This window comes from Salmo salar, chromosome 04 (assembly GCF_965601325.2).
Source record: "Salmo salar chromosome 04, fSalSal1, whole genome shotgun sequence".
Taxonomy (NCBI): domain Eukaryota; kingdom Metazoa; phylum Chordata; class Actinopteri; order Salmoniformes; family Salmonidae; genus Salmo; species Salmo salar.
Genome location: NC_138294.1, coordinates 5717076 through 5737500, shown reverse-complemented (window position 1 = coordinate 5737500; position 20425 = coordinate 5717076). Strand labels below are relative to the sequence as shown.

At 47.1% G+C, this 20425-nt stretch overlaps 1 protein-coding gene across 1 annotated transcript in view; it reads right to left on the bottom strand.

Moving 5' to 3' along the window:
• ndst3 (N-deacetylase/N-sulfotransferase (heparan glucosaminyl) 3) overlaps window positions 1–19197 on the bottom strand; it is a gene marked incomplete at its 3' end in the record, with an annotated part of 39557 nt that extends 20360 nt beyond the window's left edge. Inside the window, exons 1-6 of the mRNA XM_082973936.1 lie at window positions 19162–19197; window positions 18841–18927; window positions 17310–17542; window positions 16902–17150; window positions 13995–14577; window positions 574–661 (exon numbers count right to left, since the gene is read on the bottom strand). Coding sequence (XP_082830062.1) covers window positions 574–661; window positions 13995–14577; window positions 16902–17150; window positions 17310–17542; window positions 18841–18927; window positions 19162–19197 — 1276 coding nt within the window. The remainder of the gene's footprint in view (window positions 1–573; window positions 662–13994; window positions 14578–16901; window positions 17151–17309; window positions 17543–18840; window positions 18928–19161) is intronic.
• Window positions 19198–20425: the final 1228 nt, after the last annotated feature.

Genomic DNA, 20425 nt, shown 5'->3' with positions numbered 1-20425 from the left:
TGACTGGTTCTGACTGGTTCTGACTGGTTCTGACTGGTTCTGTCAGTAGTTATATGACTGGTTCTGACTGGTTCTGTCAGTAGTTATATGACTGGTTCTGACTGGTTCTGACTGGTTCTGTCAGTAGTTATATGACTGGTTCTGACTGGTTCTGACTGGTTCTGACTGGTTCTGTCAGTAGTTATATGACTGGTTCTGTCAGTAGTTATATGACTGGTTCTGACTGGTCCTGACTGGTTCTGTCAGTAGTTATATGACTGGTTCTGACTGGTTCTGACTGGTTCTGACTGGTTCTGTCAGTAGTTATATGACTGGTTCTGTCAGTAGTTATATGACTGGTTCTGACTGGTCCTGTCAGTAGTTATATGACTGGTTCTGACTGGTTCTGACTGGTTCTGACTGGTTCTGTCAGTAGTTATATGACTGGTTCTGACTGGTTCTGTCAGTAGTTATATGACTGGTTCTGTCAGTAGTTATATGACTGGTTCTGACTGGTTCTGACTGGTTCTGACTGGTTCTGGCTGTACAATACCTGTCCCTAAGATGATAGAACATTGTAACATTGTACAGTACCTGTATGGTAGAACTTCCCAGAGAAGCCCAGATTAAAGGTGAAGTTGGTGATTTGAGATCTCAGCTGGTTCTGAGTGTCCAGGAGGGCCTGGAGAAAGAGAGAGGGAGTTGTGTTCCATTTGTTCTATGATCTATTCTAAATATTCTGAGTATTCTAAATGTTCTGAGTGTTCTAAATGTTCTGAGTGTTCTAAATGTTCTGAGTGTTCTAAATGTTCTGGGTGTTCTAAATGTTCTGAGTGTTCTAAATGTTCTGAGTGTTCTAAATGTTCTGAGTGTTCTAAATGTTCTGAGTGTTCTAAATGTTCTGGGTGTTCTAAATGTTCTGAGTGTTCTGAGTGTTCTAAATGTTCTGGGTATTCTAAATGTTCAGAGTGTTCTAAATGTGTTTTATTCTATTACATTCATTTCACATTTCCACAAACTTCAGAGTGTTTCCTTTAAAATTATATCAATAATATGCATAGTTAAATAAAGGTTACATTTAAAATAAAATAAATATTTCAGGCAGTTAGTAATTTTCCTCTCTCCTTCCCTTTGTCTCTTCTCTCTTTCCCCTTCCCTCCTCTTCCCTCTCTTCTCTTCTCTCTCTCCCCCTCTCTCTACTCTCTTACTCCATCTCCCTTTCCCCCCTCTCCTCACCCCCTTATCTACATCTACCTCTCCACCCCCTTCCCTCCATCGTTGCCCTCTCTCTCATTCTCCTCCCCCTCTCCTTCCATTTCCCTCTACCCAACTATTTCTCCTCCCCCTCTCTCAATCTCTCTGTGAAAATGTCAAATTCTCTGAAGACAACTGCTTTAACTTGAAAGGATGGCTGAAACAGCAGGAATGAATGACTGTATCGTTCTCTCTCTTTATCTCTCTTTCTCTGTCTCTCTCTCAATCTATCCCCGTCTCTCTCTCAATCTCTCTCTTTCTGTATCTCTTTCTCCGTCTCTCTGTCACTTTCTCTCAAAGTCTGTCTGTCCTTCACTCTCCATCTGTCCCCATTTCTCTCTCTCTTTCTGTACCTCTTTCATCTCTACCTTTTTCAGACATTCCCCCTTTCCCCATCTTCCTACTTTTCTGTCCCCATCTCTCTCTAACTTCTCTCTCTCTCTCTCTCTCTCTCTCTCTCTGAGGTGTTGGGCAGGCTAGTATAATCTCTCTCTCTCTCTCTGAGGTGTTGGGCAGGCTAATATAATCTCTCTCTCTCTGAGGTGTTGGGCAGGTTAGTATAATCTCTCTCTCTCACTCTGAGGTGTTGGGCATGCTAGTATAATCTCTCTCTCTCTCTCTGAGGTGTTGGGCAGGCTAGTATAATCTCTCTCTCTCTCTCTGAGGTGTTGGGCAGGCTAGTATAATCTTTCTCTCTCTCTCTGAGGTGTTGGGCAGGCTAGTATAATCCCTCTCTGTCTGAGGTGTTGGGCAGGCTAGTATAATCTCTCTCTCTCTCTCTGAGGTGTTGGACAGGCTAGTATAATCTCTCTCTCTCTCTCTCTCTCTGAGGTGTTGGGCAGGCTAGTATAATCTCTCTCTCTCTCTGAGGTGTTGGGCAGGCTAGTATAATCTCTCTCTCTCTCTCTGAGGTGTTGGGCAGGCTAGTATAATCTCTCTCTCTCTGTCTGAGGTGTTGGACAGGCTAGTATAATCTCTCTCTCTGTCTGAGGTGTTGGGCAGGCTAGTATAATCTCTCTCTCTGTCTGAGGTGTTGGGCAGGCTAGTATAGTCTCTCTCTCTCTCTCTGAGGTGTTGGGCAGGCTAGTATAATCTCTCTCTCTCTCTCGAAGGTGTTGGGCAGGCTAGTATAATCTCTCTCTGAGGTGTTGGGCAGGCTAGTATAATCTCTCTCTGAGGTGTTGGGCAGGCTAGTATAATCTCTCTCTCTCTCTGAGGTGTTGGGCAGGCTAGTATAATCTCTCTCTCTCTCTCTGAGGTGTTGGGCAGGCTAGTATAATCTCTCTCTCTCTCTCTGAGGTGTTGGGCAGGCTAGTATAATCTCTCTCTCTCTCTCTGAGGTGTTGGGCAGGCTAGTATAATCTCTCTCTCTCTCTGAGGTGTTGGGCAGGCTAGTATAATCTCTCTCTCTCTCTGTCTGAGGTGTTGGGCAGGCTAGTATAATCTCTCTCTCTCTCTCTGAGGTGTTGGGCAGGCTAGTATAATCTCTCTCTCTCTCTCTCTGAGGTGATGGGCAGGCTAGTATAATTTCTCTCTCTCTCTCTCTGAGGTGTTGGGCAGGCTAGTATAATCTCTCTCTCTCTCTCTGAGGTGTTGGGCAGGCTAGTATAATCTCTCTCTCTCTCTCTGAGGTGTTGGGCAGGCTAGTATAATCTCTCTCTCTCTCTCTGAGGTGTTGGGCAGGCTAGTATAATCTCTCTCTCTCTCTCGAAGGTGTTGGGCAGGCTAGTATAATCTCTCTCTGAGGTGTTGGGCAGGCTAGTATAATCTCTCTCTGAGGTGTTGGGCAGGCTAGCATAATCTCTCTCTCTCTCTGAGGTGTTGGGCAGGCTAGTATAATCTCTCTCTCTCTCTCTGAGGTGTTGGGCAGGCTAGTATAATCTCTCTCTCTCTCTCTGAGGTGTTGGGCAGGCTAGTATAATCTCTCTCTCTCTCTCTGAGGTGTTGGGCAGGCTAGTATAATCTCTCTCTCTCTCTCTGAGGTGTTGGACAGGCTAGTATAATCTCTCTCTCTCTCTGTCTGAGGTGTTGGGCAGGCTAGTATAATCTCTCTCTCTCTCTCTGAGGTGTTGGGCAGGCTAGTATAATCTCTCTCTCTCTCTCTCTGAGGTGTTGGGCAGGCTAGTATAATTTCTCTCTCTCTCTGAGGTGTTGGGCAGGCTAGTATAATCTCTCTCTCTCTCTCTAAGGTGTTGGGCAGGCTAGTATAATCTCTCTCTCTCTCTCTGAGGTGTTGGGCAGGCTAGTATAATCTCTCTCTCTCTCTCTGAGGTGTTGGGCAGGCTAGTATAATCTCTCTCTCTCTCTGAGGTGTTGGGCAGGCTAGTATAATCTCTCTCTCTCTCTCTCTCTGAGGTGTTGGGCAGGCTAGTATAATCTCTCTCTCTCTCTGAGGTGTTGGGCAGGCTAGTATAATCTCTCTCTCTCTGAGGTGTTGGGCAGGCTAGTATAATCTCTCTCTCTCTCTGAGGTGTTGGGCAGGCTAGTATAATCTCTCTCTCTCTCTCTGAGGTGTTGGGCAGGCTAGTATAATCTCTCTCTCTCTCTCTCTCTCTCTCTCTCTCTCTCTCTCTCTCTCTCTCTCTGTCTGTCCCCCTCTCCCGCACCTCCTTCTCTCTCTGAGGTGTTGGGCAGGCTAGTATAATCTCTCTCTCTCTCTGAGGTGTTGGGCAGGCTATTATAATATCTCTCTCTCTCTGAGGTGTTGGGCAGGCTAGTATAATTCTCTCTCTCTCTGAGGTGTTGGGCAGGCTAGTATAATCTCTCTCTCTCTGTTTGAGGTGTTGGGCAGGCTAGTATAATCTCTCTCTCTCTCTCTCTCTCTCTCTCTCTCTCTCTCTCTCCTCTCTCTCTCTCTCTCTCTCTCTCTCTCGTCTGTCCCCCTCTCCCGCACCTCCTTCTCTCTCTGAGGTGTTGGGCAGGCTAGTATAATCTCTCTCTCTCTGAGGTGTTGGGCAGGCTAGTATAATCTCTCTCTCTCTGTCTCTGAGGTGTTGGGCAGGCTAGTATAATCTCTCTCTCTCTCTCTGAGGTGTTGGGCAGGCTAGTATAATCTCTCTCTCTCTCTGAGGTGTTGGGCAGGCTAGTATAATCTCTCTCTCTGAGGTGTTGGGCAGGCTAGTATAATCTCTCTCTCTCTGAGGTGTTGGGCAGGCTAGTATAATCTCTCTCTCTCTCTGAGGTGTTGGGCAGGCTAGTATAATCTCTCTCTCTCTCTGTCTGAGGTGTTGGGCAGGCTAGTATAATCTCTCTCTCTCTCTCTGAGGTGTTGGGCATGCTAGTATAATCTCTCTCTCTGAGGTGTTGGGCAGGCTAGTATAATCTCTCTCTGTCTGATGTGTTGGGCAGGCTAGTATAATCTCTCTCTCCTTCTCTCTGTCTGAGGTGTTGGGCAGGCTAGTATAATCTCTCTCTCTCTCTCTGAGGTGTTGGGCAGGCTAGTATAATCTCTCTCTCTCTCTCTGAGGTGTTGGGCAGGCTAGTATAATCTCTCTATCTCTCTGAGGTGTTGGGCAGGCTAGTATAATTCTCTCTCTCTCTGAGGTGTTGGGCAGGCTAGTATAATCTCTCTCTCTCTGTCTGAGGTGTTGGGCAGGCTAGTATAATCTCTCTCTCTCTCTCTCTCTGAGGTGTTGGGCAGGCTAGTATAATCTCTCTCTCTCTCTCTGAGGTGTTGGGCAGGCTAGTATATTCTCTCTCTCTCTCTCTGTCTGAGGTGTTGGGCAGGCTAGTATTCTCTCTCTCTCTCTCTCTCTGAGGTATTGGGCAGTTTAGTATAATCTCTCTCTCTCTGTCTGAGGTGTTGGACAGGCTAGTATAATCTCTCTCTCTGTCTGAGGTGTTGGGCAGGCTAGTATAATCTCTCTCTCTCTCTCTGAGGTGTTTGGCAGGTTAGTATAATCTCTCTCTCTCTCTCTGAGGTGTTGGGCAGGCTAGTATAATCTCTCTCTCTCTGAGGTGTTGGGCAGGCTAGTATAATCTCTCTCTATCTGAGGTGTTGGTCAGGCTAGTATAATCTCTCTCTCTGAGGTGTTGGGCAGGTCTGAGGTGTTGGGCAGGCTAGTATAATCTCTCTCTCTCTCTCTGAGGTGTTGGGCAGGCTAGTATAATCTCTCTCTCTCTTCTGAGGTGTTGGGCAGGCTAGTATAATCTCTCTCTCTCTCTGAGGTGTTGGGCAGGCTAGTATAATCTCTCTCTCTGAGGTGTTGGGCAGGCTAGTATAATCTCTCTCTCTCTCTTCTGAGGTGTTGGGCAGGCTAGTATAATCTCTTCTCTGTCTGAGGTGTTGGGCAGGCTAGTATAATCTCTCTCTCTCTCTCTCTCTGAGGTGTTGGGCAGGCTAGTATAATCTCTCTCTGTCTGAGGTGTTGGGCAGGCTAGTATAATCTCTCTCTGTCTGAGGTGTTGGGCAGGCTAGTATAATCTCTCTCTCCTAGGTGTTGGGCAGGCTAGTATAATCTCTCTCTCTCTGAGGTGTTGGGCAGGCTAGTATAATCTCTCTCTATCTGAGGTGTTGGTCAGGCTAGTATAATCTCTCTCTCTGAGGTGTTGGGCAGGCTAGTATAATCTCTCTCTCTCTCTGAGGTGTTGGGCAGGCTAGTATAATCTCTCTCTCTCTGTCTCTGAGGTGTTGGGCAGGCTAGTATAATCTCTCTCTCTCTCTCTGAGGTGTTGGGCAGGCTAGTATCATCTCTCTCTCTCTCTGAGGTGTTGGGCAGGCTAGTATAATCTCTCTCTCTGAGGTGTTGGGCAGGCTAGTATAATCTCTCTCTCTCTGAGGTGTTGGGCAGGCTAGTATAATCTCTCTCTGTCTGAGGTGTTGGGCAGGCTAGTATAATCTCTCTCTCTCTCTCTGAGGTGTTGGGCAGGCTAGTATAATCTCTCTCTCTGAGGTGTTGGGCAGGCTAGTATAATCTCTCTCTCTCTCTGAGGTGTTGGGCAGGCTAGTATAATCTCTCTCTCTCTCTGAGGTGTTGGGCAGGCTAGTATAATCTCTCTCTGTCTGAGGTGTTGGGCAGGCTAGTATAATCTCTCTCTCTCTCTCTGAGGTGTTGGGCAGGCTAGTATAATCTCTCTCTCTCTCTCTGAGGTGTTGGGCAGGCTAGTATAATCTCTCTCTCTCTCTGAGGTGTTGGGCAGGCTAGTATAATCTCTCTCTCTCTGAGGTGTTTGGCAGGCTAGTATAATCTCTCTCTCTCTGAGGTGTTTGGCAGGCTAGTATAATCTCTCTCTCTCTGAGGTGTTGGGCAGGCTAGTATAATCTCTCTCTCTCTGTCTGAGGTGTTGGGCAGGCTAGTATAATCTCTCTCTCTCTCTCTCTGAGGTGTTGGGCAGGCTAGTATAATCTCTCTCTCTCTCTCTCTGAGGTGTTGGGCAGGCTAGTATAATCTCTCTCTGTCTGAGTTGTTGGGCAGGCTAGTATAATCTCTCTCTGTCTGATGTGTTGGGCAGGCTAGTATAATCTCTCTCTCCTTCTCTCTGTCTGAGGTGTTGGGCAGGCTAGTATAATCTCTCTCTCTCTCTGAGGTGTTGGGCAGGCTAGTATAATCTCTCTCTCTCTCTCTGAGGTGTTGGGCAGGCTAGTATAATCTCTCTCTCTCTCTGAGGTGTTGGGCAGGCTAGTATAATCTCTCTCTCTCTCTGTCTGAGGTGTTGGGCAGGCTAGTATAATCTCTCTCTCTCTCTCTCTCTGAGGTGTTGGGCAGGCTAGTATAATCTCTCTCTCTCTCTCTGAGGTGTTGGGCAGGCTAGTATAATCTCTCTCTCTCTCTCTCTGAGGTGTTGGGCAGGCTAGTATAATCTCTCTCTCTCTCTCTCTGAGGTGTTGGGCAGGCTAGTATAATCTCTCTCTGTCTGAGGTGTTGGGCAGGCTAGTATAATCTCTCTCTCTCTCTCTGAGGTGTTGGGCAGGCTAGTATAATCTCTCTCTCTCTCTCTGAGGTGTTGGGCAGGCTAGTATAATCTCTCTCTCTCTCTCTGAGGTGTTGGGCAGGCTAGTATAATCTCTCTCTCTCTGAGGTGTTGGGCAGGCTAGTATAATCTCTCTCTCTCTCTGAGGTGTTGGGCAGGCTAGTATAATCTCTCTCTCTGAGGTGTTGGGCAGGCTAGTATAATCTCTCTCTCTCTCTGAGGTGTTGGGCAGGCTAGTATAATCTCTCTCTCTCTCTGAGGTGTTGGGCAGGCTAGTATAATCTCTCTCTCTCTGAGGTGTTGGGCATGCTAGTATAATCTCTCTCTCTCTGTCTGAGGTGTTGGACAGGCTAGTATAATCTCTGTCTCTGTCTGAGGTGTTGGGCAGGCTAGTATAATCTCTCTCTCTGAGGTGTTTGGCAGGTTAGTATAATCTCTCTCTCTCTCTCTCTCTCTCTGAGGTGTTGGGCAGGCTAGTATAATCTCTCTCTCTCTGAGGTGTTGGGCAGGCTAGTATAATCTCTCTCTATCTGAGGTGTTGGTCAGGCTAGTATAATCTCTCTCTCTGAGGTGTTGGGCAGGCTAGTATAATCTCTCTCTCTCTCTGAGGTGTTGGGCAGGCTAGTATAATCTCTCTCTCTCTCTGAGGTGTTGGGCAGGCTAGTATAATCTCTCTCTCTCTGTCTCTGAGGTGTTGGGCAGGCTAGTATAATCTCTCTCTCTCTCTCTGAGGTGTTGGGCAGGCTAGTATCATCTCTCTCTCTCTCTGAGGTGTTGGGCAGGCTAGTATAATCTCTCACTCTGAGGTGTTGGGCAGGCTAGTATTATCTCTCTCTCTCTGAGGTGTTGGGCAGGCTAGTATAATCTCTCTCTGTCTGAGGTTTTGGGCAGGCTAGTATAATCTCTCTCTCTCTCTCTGTGTTGGGCAGGCTAGTATAATCTCTCTCTCTCTCTCTCTGAGGTGTTGGGCAGGCAAGTATAATCTCTCTCTCTGAGGTGTTGGGCAGGCTAGTATAATCTCTCTCTCTCTCTGAGGTGTTGGGCAGGCTAGTATAATCTCTCTCTCTCTCTCTGAGGTGTTGGGCAGGCTAGTATAATCTCTCTCTCTCTGTCTGAGGTGTTGGGCAGGCTAGTATAATCTCTCTCTCTCTCTCTCTGAGGTGTTGGGCAGGCTAGTATAATCTCTCTCTCTCTCTCTCTGAGGTGTTGGGGAGGCTAGTATAATCTCTCTCTCTCTCTGAGGTGTTGGGCAGGCTAGTATAATCTCTCTCTCTCTCTGAGGTGTTGGTCAGGCTAGTATAATCTCTCTCTGTCTGAGGTGTTGGGCAGGCTAGTATAATCTCTCTCTCTCTCTCTCTGAGGTGTTGGGCAGGCTAGTATAATCTCTCTCTCTCTCTGAGGTGTTGGGCAGGCTAGTATAATCTCTCTCTCTCTCTGAGGTGTTGGGCAGGCTAGTATAATCTCTCTCTCTCTGAGGTGTTTGGCAGGCTAGTATAATCTCTCTCTCTCTGAGGTGTTTGGCAGGCTAGTATAATCTCTCTCTCTCTCTGAGGTGTTGGGCAGGCTAGTATAATCTCTCTCTCTCTGTCTGAGGTGTTGGGCAGGCTAGTATAATCTCTCTCTCTCTCTCTGAGGTGTTGGGCAGGCTAGTATAATCTCTCTCTCTCTCTCTCTGAGGTGTTGGGCAGGCTAGTATAATCTCTCTCTGTCTGAGGTGTTGGGCAGGCTAGTATAATCTCTCTCTGTCTGATGTGTTGGGCAGGCTAGTATAATCTCTCTCTCCTTCTCTCTGTCTGAGGTGTTGGGCAGGCTAGTATAATCTCTCTCTCTCTGAGGTGTTGGGCAGGCTAGTATAATCTCTCTCTCTCTCTCTGAGGTGTTGGGCAGGCTAGTATAATCTCTCTCTCTCTCTGAGGTGTTGGGCAGGCTAGTATAATCTCTCTCTCTCTCTGTCTGAGGTGTTGGGCAGGCTAGTATAATCTCTCTCTCTCTCTCTCTCTGAGGTGTTGGGCAGGCTAGTATAATCTCTCTCTCTCTCTCTGAGGTGTTGGGCAGGCTAGTATAATCTCTCTCTCTCTGAGGTGTTGGGCAGGCTAGTATAATCTCTCTCTCTCTCTCTCTGAGGTGTTGGGCAGGCTAGTATAATCTCTCTCTCTCTGAGGTGTTGGGCAGGCTAGTATAATCTCTCTCTCTCTCTCTGAGGTGTTGGGCAGGCTAGTATAATCTCTCTCTCTCTCTCTGAGGTGTTGGGCAGGCTAGTATAATCTCTCTCTCTCTCTCTCTCTCTCTCTCTCTCTCTGTGTCTGTCCCCCTCTCCCGCACCTCCTTCTCTCTCTGAGGTGATGGGCAGGCTAGTATAATCTCTCTCTCTCTCTCTCTGAGGTGTTGGGCAGGCTATTATAATCTCTCTCTCTCTCTGAGGTGTTGGGCAGGCTAGTATAATTCTCTCTCTCTCTGAGGTGTTGGGCAGGCTAGTATAATCTCTCTCTCTCTGTTTGAGGTGTTGGGCAGGCTAGTATAATCTCTCTCTCTCTCTCTCTCTCTCTCTCTCTCTCTCTGTCTGTCCCCCTCTCCCGCACCTCCTTCTCTCTCTGAGGTGTTGGGCAGGCTAGTATAATCTCTCTCTCTCTGAGGTGTTGGGCAGGCTAGTATAATCTCTCTCTCTCTGTCTCTGAGGTGTTGGGCAGGCTAGTATAATCTCTCTCTCTCTCTCTGAGGTGTTGGGCAGGCTAGTATAATCTCTCTCTCTCTCTGAGGTGTTGGGCAGGCTAGTATAATCTCTCTCTCTGAGGTGTTGGGCAGGCGAGTATAATCTCTCTCTCTCTGAGGTGTTGGGCAGGCTAGTATAATCTCTCTCTCTCTCTGAGGTGTTGGGCAGGCTAGTATAATCTCTCTCTCTCTCTGTCTGAGGTGTTGGGCAGGCTAGTATAATCTCTCTCTCTCTCTGAGGTGTTGGGCAGGCTGGTATAATCTCTCTCTCTCTCTCTCTGAGGTGTTGGGCATGCTAGTATAATCTCTCTCTCTCTCTGAGGTGTTGGGCAGGCTAGTATAATCTCTCTCTGTCTGAGGTGTTGGGCAGGCTAGTATAATCTCTCTCTGTCTGATGTGTTGGGCAGGCTAGTATAATCTCTCTCTCCTTCTCTCTGTCTGAGGTGTTGGGCAGGCTAGTATAATCTCTCTCTCTCTCTCTCTGAGGTGTTGGGCAGGCTAGTATAATCTCTCTCTCTCTCTCTCTGAGGTGTTGGGCAGGCTAGTATAATCTCTCTCTCTCTCTCTCTGAGGTGTTGGGCAGGCTAGTATAATCTCTCTCTCTCTCTGAGGTGTTGGGCAGGCTAGTATAATTCTCTCTCTCTCTGAGGTGTTGGGCAGGCTAGTATAATCTCTCTCTCTCTGTCTGAGGTGTTGGGCAGGCTAGTATAATCTCTCTCTCTCTCTCTCTCTCTGAGGTGTTGGGCAGGCTAGTATAATCTCTCTCTCTCTCTCTGAGGTGTTGGGCAGGCTAGTATATTCTCTCTCTCTCTCTCTGTCTGAGGTGTTGGGCAGGCTAGTATTCTCTCTCTCTCTCTCTCTCTGAGGTATTGGGCAGTTTAGTATAATCTCTCTCTCTCTGTCTGAGGTGTTGGACAGGCTAGTATAATCTCTCTCTCTGTCTGAGGTGTTGGGCAGGCTAGTATAATCTCTCTCTCTCTCTCTGAGGTGTTTGGCAGGTTAGTATAATCTCTCTCTCTCTCTCTGAGGTGTTGGGCAGGCTAGTATAATCTCTCTCTCTCTGAGGTGTTGGGCAGGCTAGTATAATCTCTCTCTATCTGAGGTGTTGGTCAGGCTAGTATAATCTCTCTCTCTGAGGTGTTGGGCAGGCTAGTATAATCTCTCTCTCTCTCTGAGGTGTTGGGCAGGCTAGTATAATCTCTCTCTCTCTCTGAGGTGTTGGGCAGGCTAGTATAATCTCTCTCTCTCTGTCTCTGAGGTGTTGGGCAGGCTAGTATAATCTCTCTCTCTCTCTCTGAGGTGTTGGGCAGGCTAGTATCATCTCTCTCTCTCTCTGAGGTGTTGGGCAGGCTAGTATAATCTCTCTCTCTGAGGTGTTGGGCAGGCTAGTATAATCTCTCTCTGTTTGAGGTGTTGGGCAGGCTAGTATAATCTCTCTCTCTCTCTCTGAGGTGTTGGGCAGGCTAGTATAATCTCTCTCTCTCTCTCTGAGGTGTTGGGCAGGCTAGTATAATCTCTCTCTCTGAGGTGTTGGGCAGGCTTGTATAATCTCTCTCTCTCTCTGAGGTGTTGGGCAGGCTAGTATAATCTCTCTCTCTCTCTCTGAGGTGTTGGGCAGGCTAGTATAATCTCTCTCTCTCTGTCTGAGGTGTTGGGCAGGCTAGTATAATCTCTCTCTCTCTGAGGTGTTGGGCAGGCTAGTATAATCTCTCTCTCTCTCTCTCTGAGGTGTTGGGGAGGCTAGTATAATCTCTCTCTCTCTCTGAGGTGTTGGGCAGGCTAGTATAATCTCTCTCTCTCTCTGAGGTGTTGGTCAGGCTAGTATAATCTCTCTCTGTCTGAGTTGTTGGGCAGGCTAGTATAATCTCTCTCTCTCTCTCTGAGGTGTTGGGCAGGCTAGTATAATCTCTCTCTCTCTCTGAGGTGTTGGGCAGGCTAGTATAATCTCTCTCTCTCTCTGAGGTGTTGGGCAGGCTAGTATAATCTCTCTCTCTCTGAGGTGTTTGGCAGGCTAGTATAATCTCTCTCTCTCTGAGGTGTTTGGCAGGCTAGTATAATCTCTCTCTCTCTGAGGTGTTGGGCAGGCTAGTATAATCTCTCTCTCTCTGTCTGAGGTGTTGGGCAGGCTAGTATAATCTCTCTCTCTCTCTCTCTGAGGTGTTGGGCAGGCTAGTATAATCTCTCTCTCTCTCTCTCTGAGGTGTTGGGCAGGCTAGTATAATCTCTCTCTGTCTGAGGTGTTGGGCAGGCTAGTATAATCTCTCTCTGTCTGATGTGTTGGGCAGGCTAGTATAATCTCTCTCTCCTTCTCTCTGTCTGATGTGTTGGGCAGGCTAGTATAATCTCTCTCTCCTTCTCTCTGTCTGAGGTGTTGGGCAGGCTAGTATAATCTCTCTCTGTCTGAGGTGTTGGGCAGGCTAGTATAATCTCTCTCTCTCTCTCTGAGGTGTTGGGCAGGCTAGTATAATCTCTCTCTGAGGTGTTGGGCAGGCTAGTATAATCTCTCTCTCTCTCTCTGAGGTGTTGGGCAGCTAGTATAATCTCTCTCTCTCTCTCTGAGGTGTTGGGCAGGCTAGTATAATCTCTCTCTCTCTCTCTGAGGTGTTGGGCAGGCTAGTATAATCTCTCTCTCTGAGGTGTTGGGCAGGCTAGTATAATCTCTCTCTCTCTGAGGTGTTGGGCAGGCTAGTATAATCTCTCTCTCTGTCTGTTCTCCCTCACCTCCTTCTCTCTCTGTGTCTGTCCCCCTCTCCCTCACCTCCTCCTCTCTCTCTGTATGTGTCCCCCTCTCCCTCACCTCCTTCTCTCTCTGTGTCTGTCCCCCTCTCCCTCTCCTCCTTCTCTCTGTGTCTGTTCCCCTCTCCCTCACCTCCTTCTCTCGCTGTGTCTGTCCCCCTCTCCCTCACCTCCTTCTATCTCTCTCTCTCTCTGTGTCTGTCCCCCTCTCCCTCACCTCCTTCTCTCTCTCTGTCTGTCCCCTCCTCCCTCTCCTCCTCTCTCTCTCTCTCTCTGTGTCTGTTTCCCCCTCCTCTCTCTCTGTATGTGTCCCCCTCTCCCAAGGTCCTAGATGTTCAGGTCATCTTTCTGATGCATTATAGGAAAGATGTCAAACACTGACAGGTAGTGACATTCTAATCTGCAGAGCTAAGCAAACACACACACACACACACACACACACACACACACACACACTCCTTTCTCCCCAGAGTGTCGGCTGTGTGTCAGCGTTACTGCAGTGAGCCAAGCAGAAGGCCCTGGTCTAATCTCAGACACATTACTGCAGAGCAACACAACTCTCCCCTGTCACACACACACACACACACACACACACACACACACACACACACACACACACACCCCGTTTCCTCCTTCCGTAACATCCTTGGTGTTCATGGAAGCCCCCCCGTTTCCTCCTACCTTAACATCCTTGGTGTTCATGGAAGCCCCCCCGTTTCCTCCTACCTAACATCCTTGGTGTTCATGGAGCCCCACCCCGTTTCCTCCTACCTTAACATCCTTGGTGTTCATGGAAGCCCCCCCGTTTCCTCCTACCTTAACACCCGTGGTGTTCATGGAGCCCCACCCCGTTTCCTCCTACCTTAACATCCTTGGTGTTCATGGAAGCCCCCCCGTTTCCTCCTACCTTAACATCCTTGGTGTTCATGGAGCCCCACCCCGTTTCCTCCCACCTTAACATCCTTGGTGTTCATGGAGGCCCACCCCGTTTCCTCCTACCTAACATCCTTGGTGTTCATGGAAGCCCCCCCGTTTCCTCCTACCTTAACACCCGTGGTGTTCATGGAGCCCCACCCCGTTTCCTCCTACCTTAACATCCTTGGTGTTCATGGAAGCCCCCCCGTTTCCTCCTACCTTAACATCCTTGGTGTTCATGGAAGCCCCCCCGTTTCCTCCTACCTTAACATCCTTGGTGTTCATGGAAGCCCCCCCGTTTCCTCCTACCTTAACACCCGTGGTGTTCATGGAGCCCCACCCCGTTTCCTCCTACCTTAACATCCTTGGTGTTCATGGAAGCCCCCCCGTTTCCTCCTACCTTAACACCCGTGGTGTTCATGGAGCCCCACCCCGTTTCCTCCTACCTTAACATCCTTGGTGTTCATGGAAGCCCCCCCGTTTCCTCCTACCTTAACATCCTTTGTGTTCATGCGTGTTCCTTCCTTCCCGACAAAAATGTCGTCTATATCCACCAGGATGTGACGCTCCAACCCCAACGACAACTTCCTGTCCGTGAGGTAAGTGATAGCGTCCACCAATAGGAGCCTGTGTAGCCAGTAGCCCAGGCCGTGTCCGAAGACGACCCTCTGAACCCCGTCAAACAGCCCCACATCCAGCACCACCGTATCCTGTAGGCCCCGACTGAAACCAGGGACTGGATTATCTCCGCTGCCCACTCCGGGGCCTCCCTCCCTGGGCCGCGCCTGGACAACAGCCTGGTAGGAGGAGTGGTTGGAGGTGAACGTGGTCCAGTCGTCGCCAGGGAGAGGTCCACGGTCCGTACCGGCCCGCGTCAGGTGGAGGAGGGGCGAACGTGACATCACAGAGGCGTCTCGGAGCGCCTGATTTGTCCGTAGCAGCAGGGGTAGACCCTGGAGATTCAGCAGGGGCGGAGAGTTCTGATTGGCTCTATGGAAGGTGATGATGCCGACTCGGTAACGGAGACAGTACTGGGGGACAACAAGGGACAAAATTTGGCAAGCGTCAGCTGACAACCAGACGAACGTTAGCGAACGTTAGCTGAGAACCTGACGAATGTTAGCGAACGTTAGCTGACAACCAGACGAACGTTAGCGAACGTTAGCTGACAACCAGACGAACGTTTGCGAACGTTAGCGAACGTTAGCTGACAACCAGACGAACGTTAGCGAATGTTAGCTGACAACCAGACGAATGTTAGCGAACGTTAGCTGACAACCAGACAAACGTTTGCGAACGTTAGCGAACGTTAGCTGACAACCAGACAAACGTTAGCTGACAACCAGACGAATGTTAGCGAACGTTAGCTGACAACCAGATGAACGTTAGCGAACGTTAGCTGACAACCAGACGAACATTAGCGAACGTTAGCTGACAACCAGACGAATGTTAGCGAACGTTAGCTGACAACCAGACGAACGTTAGCTGACAACCAGACAAACGTTAGCGAACGTTAGCTGACAACAAGACGATACATTTCATTGTGTATTTTGTGTCCGATGTTAGTGAATGTTCATGGCTAACATTAGCTGACAACCAGACGAACGTTAGCGAACGTCAGCTGACAACCAGACGAACGTTAGCGAACGTTAGCTGACAACCAGACGAACGTTAGCGAATGATAGCTGACAACCAGACGATACATTTCAATGTGTATTTTGTGTCCGATGTTAGTGAATGTTCATGGCTAACGTTAGCTAACAGTTTGAGACGGTAACGGACGGCAAACGGAAGCGAGTGTCAATACACAACAAAAAAAGTAAATCCGTACAAAAATGAGCTTCGCCATAACATTCTGGAATGTACTAGTTCACCTTGACGTTCTTACTAAGTCACTTCCACCTTCCACTTCCTTTTTCCCCTTGAAACAGTGTCCCGCATAGACGCAGAGATGTGTGGACGTTCGGTATTAAACCTTTTTCTTCGAGGCGACCTCGTGGTCAAGTGTAAATTAGGCCTGTCAGAAGAGAAGTGAGCCGTGTCGCTGTAAAAAAAAAAAAGGACCGACGTGTGAAGTTTATTAAAAGAGCAAATACACTTTGGAGTCAAATGAAAGATAAGAGTTTAGATTATGAGGAAATGAAGGCATAGATATGTTTGTCAACCATTTTCCATCCTAAAAAAATAAGGAATAAGGCTTTGATTTCTGGTCAAACAGATGGAAAAACGGGTCTCAGAAAACATCTAGCAGGGAAAAAAAAGTATTAAAAAGCTCTTAGAAATCCATCAAAACACAATAATGTTGAAGTAAAGGTCCCCTGCCAACTAATATCAACATTTATATTTCATTTTTATGGAAATATTTTCCTTCTAAAAGTATCAAATATTGCCTAGTGTCCTGTTATTGTCACGTCCTGACCTGTAAAGGGGTTATTGGGTATTGTAGTTTGGTCAGGACGTGACAGGGGGGCGTTTGTTTTATGTGGTTTGGGGTTTGTTGGGTTATGTTATTATGTAAGAGAGGGGTGTTTGTTTTATGTGGTTCGGGGTTTGTTGGGTTATGTTATTATGTAAGAGAGGGGTGTTTGTTTAGAGTGTTCCGGGGTTTTTGATCTATGTTCTAGGTTAGTTTATTTTCTATGTTCAGTCTAGTTTTCTCCTTCTATGTTTAGTTAATGGGGGGGTTGGACCTTCAATTGGAAGCAGCTGCTCCTCGTTGCCTCTAATTGAAGGTCCTATTTAAGAGGGGTGTTTTTTTTCCTGCGGGGGTTTGTGGGTAGTTGCTTCCTGTTTAGTGTCGTTCGTTGTTTACGCGATTCGGTTTGTTTTTCCTTCTTTTAAATGTAATAAAGAAGATGAGTATAAACGTTCCCGCTGCACCTTGGTCCAATCCTTACGACGCCCGTTACAGTTACTCTGTTACCCGTAAACCCTCTTTAAGATTATTTATAATTACATTTCTCTTCCTCATGAGGGAGGAAGATGAAAGTTGACAGAAGTAACAACTGAAGGTAGACCTACCGAATTAAAGTTTTAACTAATTACAATGTTGCTTAATCAATTACTAATTGATAAACACAGGTCATAGACGACACCCAGTTGTGATTTTTATCTTCATTCGGAGCGGATATTGAAGTTTTTTTCGGCAAAACGTGGCGGAGATTTTACTGTCGTTCTGTTACCAGATTTTACTGTCGTTCTGTTACCAGATTTTACTGTCGTTCTGTTACCAGATTATACTGTCATTCTGTTACCAGATTTTACTGTCGTTATGTTACCAGATTTTACTGTCGTTCTGTTACCAGATTTTACTGTCGTTATGTTACCAGATTTTACTGTCGTTCTGGTACCAGATTTTACTGTCGTTATGTTACCAGATTTTACTGTCGTTATGTTACCAGATTTTACTGTCGTTCTGGTACCAGATTTTACTGTCGTTCTGGTACCAGATTTTACTGTCGTTCTGGTACCAGATTTTACTGTCGTTCTGGTACCAGATTTTACTGTCGTTATGGTACCAGATTTTACTGTCGTTATGGTACCAGATTTTACTGTCGTTATGGTACCAGATTTTACTGTCGTTCTGGTACCAGATTTTACTGTCGTTCTGGTACCAGATTTTACTGTCGTTCTGGTACCAGATTTTACTGTCGTTATGTTACCAGATTTTACTGTCGTTCTGTTACCAGATTTTACTGTCGTTATGTTACCAGATTTTACTGTCGTTATGTTACCGGATTTTACTGTCGTTCTGTTACCGGATTTTACTGTCGTTATGTTACCGGATTTTACTGTCGTTATGTTACCGGATTTTACTGTCGTTCTGGTACCGGATTTTACTGTCGTTCTGGTACCGGATTTTACTGTCGTTCTGGTACCGGATTTTACTGTCGTTCTGGTACCGGATTTTACTGTCGTTCTGGTACCGGATTTTACTGTCGTTCTGGTACCGGATTTTACTGTCGTTCTGGTACCGGATTTTACTGTCGTTCTGGTACCGGATTTTACTGTCGTTCTGGTACCGGATTTTACTGTCATTCTGTTACCACATTTTACTGTCATTCTGTTACCACATTTTACATCTGCGCTGTTCCTCAACTAAATGTATTTTTGTCAAATGTTCATTGGCTAATTGTTAAAAGTAGACTTCTGCGTATAAAAAGGTACGTTTTGTTTCAACTTTGCAAAACAATGGTTTTAACCTTTTAAAGTGACAAAGTGAGTCTCAGCGTCACTCCGATTCCGTGAAATTGACAAGTAGTTGTCTGTTCTAGGAGTCAGTGTGTCTGTACCTGGTGTACCAGCTGTCTGTACCAGGAGTCAGTGTGTCTGTACCAGCTGTCTGTACCAGGAGTCAGTGTGTCTGTACCAGCTGTCTGTTCTAGGAGTCAGTGTGTCTGTACCTGGTGTAACAGCTGTCTGGTCCAGGAGTCAGTGTGTCTGTACCTGGTGTACCAGCTGTCTGTACCAGGAGACAGTGTGTCTGTACCTGGTGTACCAGCTGTCTGTTCCAGGAGTCAGTGTGTCTGTACCTGGTGTACCAGCTGTCTGTACCAGGAGTCAGTGTGTCTGTACCTGGTGTACCAGCTGTCTGTTCCAGGAGTCAGTGTGTCTGTACCTGGTGTACCAGCTGTCTGTACCAGGAGTCAGTGTGTCTGTACCTGGTGTACCAGCTGTCTGTACCAGGAGTCAGTGTGTCTGTACCAGCTGTCTGTACCAGGAGTCAGTGTGTCTGTACCAGCTGTCTGTCCAGGAGTCAGTGTGTCTGTCCCTGGTGTACCAGCTGTCTGTACCAGGAGAGAGTGTGTCTGTACCTGGTGTACCAGCTGTCTGTTCCAGGAGTCAGTGTGTCTGTACCAGCTGTCTGTACCAGGAGTCAGTGTGTCTGTACCTGGTGTACCAGCTGTCTGTACCAGGAGTCAGTGTGTCTGTACCAGCTGTCTGTACCAGGAGTCAGTGTGTCTGTACCTGGTGTACCAGCTGTCTGTTCCAGGAGTCAGTGTGTCTGTACCAGCTGTCTGTACCAGGAGTCAGTGTGTCTGTACCTGGTGTACCAGCTGTCTGTACCAGGAGTCAGTGTGTCTGTACCAGCTGTCTGTACCAGGAGTCAGTGTGTCTGTACCTGGTGTACCAGCTGTCTGTTCCAGGAGTCAGTGTGTCTGTACCTGGTGTACCAGCTGTCTGTACCAGGAGTCAGTGTGTCTGTACCTGGTGTACCAGCTGTCTGTACCAGGAGTCAGTGTGTCTGTACCTGGTGTACCAGCTGTCTGTTCCAGGAGTCAGTGTGTCTGTCCCTGGTGTAACAGCTGTCTGTACCAGGAGTCAGTGTGTCTGTACCTGGTGTAACAGCTGTCTGTTCCAGGAGTCAGTGTGGGCGTACTTCAACAGGCTCTCGTAGATGACCAGGATGTAGCGACCACGCCCCTTTGGGGAAAAAAAAACAGAACAACGTAAAACAGCTCGTTACCTGTTGTCACGTAACCACGGCAACGTTTGGGAATATTTTCTTCCAATCAGTCGACTCTGATTTCCTGCTTCGTTCCTATTGGTTACGAGAATCCTCAGACTGAGACCTTAGTAGATCTCCAGGAACAGGGTCACCATAACAACAACAATAATAACAACAACAACAACAACAATAATAATAATAATATTAACCTTGTCAGGGAGGGGAGACAGGTCTCCCTTCCCCATAACAACAATAATAATAATAATAATAATAATAATAATAATAACAATATTAACCTAATAATAATAATAATAATAATAATAATAATAACAATAATAATAATAATAACAATATTAACCTAATAATAATAATAATAATAATAATAATAATAATAATAATAATAATAATAATAATAATAACAATAATAATAATAATAATAACAATATTAACATAATAATAATAATAATAATAATCTAATAATAATAATAATAATAATAATAATAATAATATTAACCTAATAAAAATAATAAAAATAATAATAATAATAATAATAATAATAATAATAATAATAATAATAATAATCTAATAATAATAATAATAATCTAATAATAATAATAATAATAATAATAATAATAATAATAATAATAATAATCTAATAATAATAATAATAATAATAATAATAATATTAATAATAATAACAATATTAACCTAATAATAATAATAATAATAATAATAATAATAATAATAATAATATTAACCTTGTCAGTGAGGAGAGGCAGGTCCCCCTTCCCCGGGGTGATCTCTGTGGTGAAGGGGTACCTGGCTGACTCCAGGATGGTGACGATGTCCTGTCCTAACTGGCTGTACTGTGATTCTACTAGAACCAATACTACCGGGTCTACTGAGGGGAGGGGGTGGGCGTCGGGGTCTACTGAGGGGAGGGGGTGGGCGTCGGGGTCTACTGAGGGGAGGGGGTGGGCGTCGGGGTCTACTGAGGGGAGGGGGTGGGCGTCGGGGTCTACTGAGGGGAGGGGGTGGGCGTCGGGGTCTACTGAGGGGAGGGGGTGGGCGTCGGGGTCTACTGAGGGGAGGGGGTGGGCGTCGGGGTCTACTGAGGGGAGGGGGTGGGCGTCGGGGTCTACTGAGGGGAGGGGGTGGGCGTCGGGGTCTACTGAGGGGAGGGGGTGGGCGTCGGGGTCTACTGAGGGGAGGGGGTGGGCGTCGGGGTCTACTGAGGGGAGGGGGTGGGCGTCGGGGTCTACTGAGGGGAGGGGGTGGGCGTCGGGGTCTACTGAGGGGAGGGGGTGGGCGTCGGGGTCTACTGGGTGGAGGGGGTGGGCGTCGGGGTGTGTGTTGCGGTGTTTATCAGGGTGTGTGTTGGTGTGTGTGTTGGGGTGTTTATCAGGGTGTGTGTTGGTGTGTGTGTTGGGGTGTGTGTTGGGGTGTGTGTCGGGGTGTTTAGAAGGGTGTGTG